Genomic DNA, 7,748 nt, shown 5'->3' on the forward strand with positions numbered 1-7,748 from the left:
GCACAGTTGATGTACTTAGTAACTGGGCACAATTAAACCAGGTTTTCCTATTCCACCTGCAATATCCTATAGGAAGTCAGCAGAAGGCACCCCGTTTCCCCCTCACTCAGGCTGAACACTGCTGCTCTGCAGTCAGGAGCCCAACACAAAGCACACTGCACAGCTTCAGTGCATTGCCAAGGCTGGTACAGTGACAGCAGATCCATCAGACCCTGTGTTCCACAACACACACTTCATTTCACACACTAATTTATCTTCTTTTTAAGACAATGGGCTTTCTCAGCAAGCCAGGTCGATGACACATGTAACTGCTCAAGTCTGAGCTGTGTGTAAGGAGGAAGATATTAATCTCCCCCTTTAGTGCTCTGCTGCTCTTTGACCCGCTTTCAATTTGCTTATTGAGTTGGTCTCTAATGAAATACAATTTCTTGGACATAATCTCATCACAAATACCATAAATGACAACCAAGTGTGTGTTTTCTCCTGCTTCTCTGCAATGGAAGGCAGGACTGCAATGCTGTCAATGCTTCCTGAAACATCACTACTCTTCCCAGCCCCCCCGGTGGGTTTTTAACACAGGGTTGCTACACAGGACACAAGGACAAGAAAAACCAACTGGGCACTAAGATCTTTCCAGCTCCTTTCAACAGCTGTCTCCAATTCCACTTATTCAGGAGTAAGGATACCCAAGCCTGTGTGCTCCAGGGAATGTGAAAGGGTAAAGAAAATAGATGTTTCAGTCTTATGACTGGTGAAATGAAAGCTGCAGAAAAAAATAGTATCAAACAGTGAGAATCAGTTAACTGGAGACATAAACTGAGTTTCTGCCATAGGGATGAGCATCAGCTTATGGCAGCCTATTAACCTTGTGACATGGGGCAAAAGGAGGAACAAATGTGTTTACTACACAGTGCTATCTGTTATCTAAAGTAATGACACACATTTCTGTGCTTATTGCCTTCTCTAAATTAGCTACATACTGATGGATCATCCCATTCTCACCACAGAAGACCACGCAGAGCAAGAGTAACTGCTACAAAATGCTGCCTCCACAACAGAAAGGCTCCTCCCAAAAGCAAAAAGCAGAAGTTACAGTGAACAGCATGAATGATGGACACATTTGTCTGGAGCACAAGAGCAATTTGGGTGGGTTTGATACCTGCATCTGTAAAGTCAAGCACATGCCAAGGCTGGGGTTTGTGTTTGATCAATAGCAGGAAAACTGTAACTATCAGGGCCCTGTAAAGTTCAAAGGGAGGTGAAAGTGAGACCTTTGGTACAGCATGAAAGTGAGAAGCCTGAAACAGTAAAAGATTTGAGCCAGTGTCTTTCTTTAAATCTTTAAGTATTGGAATAGAATAGTTCCAGGCAATCTGCTTTGGTGTTGCCAAGATTAGAACACAGGTCTAGAGGTTTTCTTTTCTTCCTCCAACATCTTACATTTTTGAGCAAAACACAATTTTCTCAAGAGAATCTGCATTAGTACCCTGCCAGCAAGGGCTGTTACAGACAAGAGGTCCATACTTGTACTGGTTATCAATCAGTATCTGGGTATCTACAGACCCATCTCAACAGACTGTAAACAAGCAGCACGTTGCAGCATTGCTTCAAACCCCACACAAACTAAGAGCATGTTTCAGAGGTTTCCAAATGCAAAATCATTTTGTGATGTGTGTATTTGAGATATTTGTTAGGTATAGAAATGCAAACAGAATAAATGCACATTTCCACATTAAGGCTAATGAACCCCACAGCTCATCAAGTGCTCATGTTGTTTCCCCACCTCCCCTCACCCAGCAACAAAAGGGATTTCAGCTGCTGTCTTGGTATTGCTGTTTCAGTCCTGTTATTGACAGAACCATGATTTACACTAACTAAAAGGGATTCAGAACTTTAAATTGTAGGCACAATGTCAATTAATACACTACATTTTAAGAGGTATGGTTAGTAGTAAAGGCTAACTATACATCATCACAACCCAAGCACTATCAAGAGATCGGCAGTTAAATGAACACTAAAGCCAGACTGCCACCATCTGACAACAGCATTCCATTCTTGGGGATGAAGTATCAGGTGCTTTCCCTTTTTTATGTAGGTTTAAATCACATGAGAAGCTCATAATATTAATATTACAAAAGGATCTCTTACCACCCCTAAAACAAGCTAAGTAACACCCAGTATTAACTGCAGATCCACCAGGTCACAGCTGCTACAAGCTCTAAGCATGTATACATGAACATAAACAATTTACTACAGCTCTAAGGATCTGAACTACAACCACATAGTGCAACTAGACAGTAAAGCAGCCCAAGTTTCAGGTTTGTTTTCAGCCAAGGTACTCACATGCCAAAGCGCAAGGTTCCAGAGACGTAGGTCTGCCAGTGCGCGCAGTAAAACATGAACGTCCCAGCAAAACAACAAAAGAACATCCAGTCAGGGTTGGTTCCCAGCTGCACAGCAATACAAGTTCCCAAAACCACAAAGACTGCAGGAGAAAATCAGTCACATAGTCAAAAGGTAAAGCGTGGATGCGAGTAAAGAGCCTTACCAGAAACAAATCTAACAAAAGGAGCCAGAGGGGAGGCAGTGGGAAGGAATCCTATTGTGCTTTATCCCACAGGCATGAGATTAACACTTCCATGGTAAAAATACAGACTGGGAAATGTGTATTTAAAGTCCTGTCAGCTCTCAGAAGTCCTCAAGATTGAGGGTTTCTTGGTCTCCTACTTTTTTATTGACCTGAATGGGATTAGACATGAAGGCACTCGAGTGATTTGTGCAGTCGCAGCCTGTGGGCAGCGTTCTGAGGTTTCTCATGTATTCTCATATTTCCCCATTTGCTACTATGCCATTATGAAAATCCAAGCTCTGTCATTCCAAATTCAGAAGGAATCTATGCCTTTCAATACCCAACTTTGACAAAGTATTCCTAAGAACATAAAGCAGAACAGCTTTAAAATTTAAGTAACCAAAAGCATCTGCTCACTCTTCCGCAGTGGGGTTACGCTTCAGGCTGGCTCAGTGAACTCCACCTACCAAGGGCCTGATTTTGCTGATTCTAGTCTTAAACTCTGACTTCTATTGTCCCATTCTTTAGGCTTTCTACCTGCTTTGCAATCACTCTGTATAGATTCAATCTAAAATAACACAGAAGAGCATTTCGACAGCTTCTTCCAGAAGCTTTAGAACCAAGGCTCTGCTAAAAGCACACACAGAGACTCGCTGGCCCAGACTGAATTAGCCCCATGCAAAATGGTTGCGTTTTCAGCACAAGACAAGAGAAAACATTCACTTAATCAAGAGCGCTGTCTGTGGAAAGAAAGTTGACTGAAAAGCTATACATTCAGCAGGATCTTCTTCAGTAAAGAAGCATTTTTCTCTATTCCAGATTTGATCCCCAAAATTGAGTCGTTTAATCCTCGTACTTGAATGAAAAATGACAATACCTGTGGAGAGTGAATCACAGCCATGATCAAAGAGTTCTCCTAATGGAGTACTGCTATTTGTCCTTCTTGCTTGTTTCCCATCTATAGCATCCAGAGACTGGTAGATGAAAAGGCCACATGCACAAGCAACGTATGCCCAGGGAGGTGCCTAAGGAACAAAGGCAATGAGAGTAAAAGTCTTGTAAACCTTCAGAAGCCTGAGGCTGACCTATCTACACCCATCTCATACAGCACTTCATCTGCACACACGTCCTCATCACATACATGGACCTTTCAGCAGCTGGGCCCTGCAAGGACGGGCTGAGGCTTATGTGAGGTGCAAATACATTAAGAGACAAGAATTACCAACACAGAATAACAAGTACAGTACATTTTCTGAAGCAGGAAGCTGCACTGTGCACCTGAAAGAATACCACATTTGCAGCTGTGCACAGTTAGGTTCTTGTCTTGCTTCTGCAAATTGTCCAAGTGATTCAGAAACTCAACAGCTTCCTCAGCCCCCAAAATGTGGAACTGTGTCACAAACACTGAGCTCATCTTCACAAGACCTCAGTGAGGTGTCACGTACTAAACTGCTGCCAAGCACAGGGCTTTAGCAGGCTGCAGCAGCCTGAACTTCATCATTGCAAAGTTCTTGAACGTTTAGAGTTCAACTTTAGCTTTTAGATTGGCCACAATCAGTAAAGCTTCAGTGGTCTCAGTACAGCACCTCCACCTCCAATTGCCTGTTGTATTGTGAGGTAACAGCAGCTTGGCCAAATCTATGTTAATAACCCTTAATGTTCACATCCTATATTGTGATTTTAAACAATATCAAATATTGCTTTTAAGCTTATTTTGATATTTGAAGTATAAACCATTATGATCACAAAAGCCAGGGAGCTGCCATCAGCCTGTCCCAGTTTACACATGCACAAAACAGATATTATTGGATGTTTTGCAATCTTTCACATTTGACACACTTTATCAAAGTAAGCATTTGTGAGCAGCTCCATTTCCAAATCATGCCACTAAGTCCAAATACAGGTAAGTAGCTTAACCAAGCTGACTTGCCTCCCAAAGCTCTTTGGCCTACACAACCACAACTCACTTGTAAGCACATCCACTTATATTTCCTTCTCCAGCTTGCATTGCTCCTGCATTGTACTAAACCAGTTTATTCTGCCTCAAAAGCTGGCACCATGCTCTGCTTCTATCCCCATAGCTACACAAACCAGCACATGAAGAGAGGTAAAGGGGCAGCACTTTGCTATCTGAGCTCTCCCCAGCTACGCAGGCAGTAGAACTATTTGTAGCTCATTTTCTTTTTGGATACCACTGAAGCTGTAAGTGATAGCTACAACCCTTTGGTTACACCTTTCATCAACAAGACAAGCTGCTTTTGAGAAAAGTGGAACTAAGCCTGAGCTCAGAGACATTTACATCTGAAACCAGTTCCGCTTTCAGGAAAAACAAAATCTGGCTCTGGAATGGCACAGCCCCATTTTCCTCCTCAGCCAGCTCCTGACACTTCAAAAGCACAAGCTCACAGCTCCAGCACCAAGATGTCCTCCTCTGTGTGGTGCCAGCACACAGGGCTGCAGTGCCATATGGCAAATGGGATCAGCTCAAAGCCACCTCAGCAGAAAGTTATTTTTCAGCTGAGGTGAGAAGAGTCTCTTTCACTTGGCACAAAGTAACTCTGAAACTGTTAAACACAGAACAGCAGGCTACAGCTGTCACTGACTTGCTGATGCTCTGAGTGTAGCTTAGTGGGTACTTCAGAAGTTTAACTTACAACCAAAATACAACTGTACTCTAAAGCTGAAGTTATGCTCTAGTTCGACAGCCTATAGTAGCTGGTGAGTTGCTGGAATAGACAGGTCAAAGTCTGTTGAACTGGATTTCAGGCCCCATGTAACACTGCTGTGGGAGCAGATAGGAAGTTAAAACCAAGCCCTGCACCACCACCACAGCCTGAAGCTGCTCAAAGTATTCCCCACTACAGCTCAGGATTCACTTTATCCGACCCCTGCCAAACTCCACAAGTTATTGTGAAACTATTTCAACAGATTTCAGGAAAGGCAAACGTCCCTTTGCTATGGCATATGCAGAACAGTGCTGAGTGTGCCAACCTACGTGGGGGTCCTTAGAGTCTGGCTGGAAACAAACTGCACATCACTTGACTATGGAGCATCTCCCCAACCTCAGTTAGGAGACTCCATTACGAAGGAACTGGGCTATTTAAGAGCCAGAACTCATGAGCCACCCTCCAGCTATTTGATGGGTAATACATTTTCTGTACCAAATAATTCCCTTTTTCAGTGCATACAGATATAAGCAGCTTTTAAGATTCAACATTCAAGTGACAAAACTTTTCCAGTGCACAAAATTGAAAGTCTTCACGTGCCCTGTGTGGTAACTCCAGCGAGAGAAAACACTTTGAAACCAGGAACTTGAAACACCTCATAAAGACTTTTGTTCCCCTGAAGCCAGGAATTACTGGCACTTACGGCAGTTCTCCTGAGGACAGGTCAGGAGATTTCAGTGCATTCAGAGTGAAGAAAAAACTAGTGACTTTCACCACTGAAAGCACTGACTACTACACTGCTCAGGAAGACAACGCTGTGCTCCCACAGCTCATAACATGCTGTTCCTGAGGTCCTGATCCAAGCTGCCTGATAACACAAACTGCCAGGGCCCACAGAGGATGAAGAAAGGTGTGCCTCTATTTTCCTAAGCTGGGTTTAGTCACCCCAGCCACGGAGGAGGCCTCAATTTCTCAAGCTGCACCACTCTGAGCTCAGTCCCATATCTGAGCTCGAGTTCCTCGCTGTCGCAACTCAAGCTGTGCTCACAGGCAGGCTCAGCTCGCTGCCAACCGAGTCACCTTGCACTTCTTGTTATGTGGTAACTCTAGATGGAAAGCTGAAGGTGACTAACCTAGTCCCAGGCAGGGAAAGTAAACAGGCAAAACCTCCATGTGCCACACAAGCAAGGTAGCTGCAAATTCGTTTCATAATTGCCTTGCACATGACTTCAAGCCTTGCAGGGCTGCAGTGGAACAGCTATTTTGGTACTAGGCACCACATTGACCAGAGGAACCACCAGCAGCGTGCTGACCCCATCCTCCATCTGTGCTCTTTCTGCATGCAAGAGCCCACATAGATGCACACACACTACCACCTTTTTTAGAGAAGAGCTTAAATGTACAAGAACTTCAGGCTGGTCATGGGAAGCAGCTCTCCACAGAGATGAGAGCCCACCAGGAAACAGTGCCAAGTAGCTACTAGACGGCAGGAACTGTGAACAAAGCTTGTGAGAGGACCTTAACTTACCTGTTCCGTAGCTGTTGGGCAGTAATATACTAATAGCAGAGTTGTAAATATATTTATTAACAGTCCAATGATGGTGATGAGATTGGGGGCAATCCAGGCTGGAACTCTCCCAACTAACCATTCCCAGTAACCCTGCATTAGGGGTTCAAGCAGGGATCGTCCAGCACTCTGATACTTGTGTTCTTCTAACCGTTTCAGCTGGTGCTTTGACAAGGGGGGAGTGGGCAGCTGAACCAGTTTGCTCAAGACACAGCCAGCAGCAGGACCATGACTGCAGCCCGTGGGGGACTCCAGGTGTGACTCCCCACATCTCCTCTTTATGCTTCGGTGCCCACTCATGGGTTGGGCGGCCTCAGAACCCTTCTCTGGCAGGTAGCAGCTGTTACGGAGAATCATAAGATCCTGCAAGAGAAAGGGATGAGACACACTGAAGGTGAAAAGCACAAATGAGACTAAGATCATAGAATCTTAGATTGGTTTGGGGTGGAAAGGACCTTAAGATCATCCAGTTCCAACCCCCTGCCATGGGCAGGAATACCTCATGCTAGAGCAGGTTACTCCAAGCCCCTGTGTCCAGCCTGGCCTTGAACACTGCCAGGGATGGAACATTTGCCACTTCTCTGGGCAACCCATTCCAGTGTCTCAGCACCCTCACAGGAAAGAGTTTCTTCCTTATATCTAACCTGAACTTCCCCTGTTTCAGTTTGAACCCATCACCCCTTGTCCTATCACTCCAGTCCCTGATGAAGAGCCCCTGTCCACATCCTTGTAGCCCCCTTCAGATACAGAAAGTTTCTAGGTGGTGCTCTAAGGAGCATTTTGTTTCCCATCAGCAAACCAAGAAGATTCTGTAAGAAAATGAAGGTATTTGGACAACAGCTGAGGGAGAGACGGGAAACAAGTGTTCTCAACACAGTTATAAAATGGTTAAGGTGCACTTGTTTACTTCCCTTGCTGCCTGCTGAAGCAAACAGCCTGCAGCCAC

General features: G+C 44.6%; 1 protein-coding gene across 1 annotated transcript in view; it reads right to left on the reverse strand.

Moving 5' to 3' along the window:
* Positions 1-7,195, reverse strand: part of CEPT1 (choline/ethanolamine phosphotransferase 1) — a 28,283-nt gene extending 21,088 nt beyond the window's left edge. The window contains exons 1-3 of the mRNA XM_010024961.1: positions 6,764-7,195; positions 3,447-3,594; positions 2,344-2,485 (exon numbers count right to left, since the gene is read on the reverse strand). Coding sequence (XP_010023263.1) covers positions 2,344-2,485; positions 3,447-3,594; positions 6,764-7,159 — 686 coding nt within the window. The 5' untranslated portion in view covers positions 7,160-7,195. The remainder of the gene's footprint in view (positions 1-2,343; positions 2,486-3,446; positions 3,595-6,763) is intronic.
* Between the last annotated feature and the right edge of the window lie 553 nt (positions 7,196-7,748).

Source organism: Nestor notabilis, unplaced genomic scaffold (genome assembly GCF_000696875.1).
Source record: "Nestor notabilis isolate BGI_N333 unplaced genomic scaffold, ASM69687v1 scaffold17092, whole genome shotgun sequence".
NCBI lineage: Eukaryota > Metazoa > Chordata > Aves > Psittaciformes > Psittacidae > Nestor > Nestor notabilis.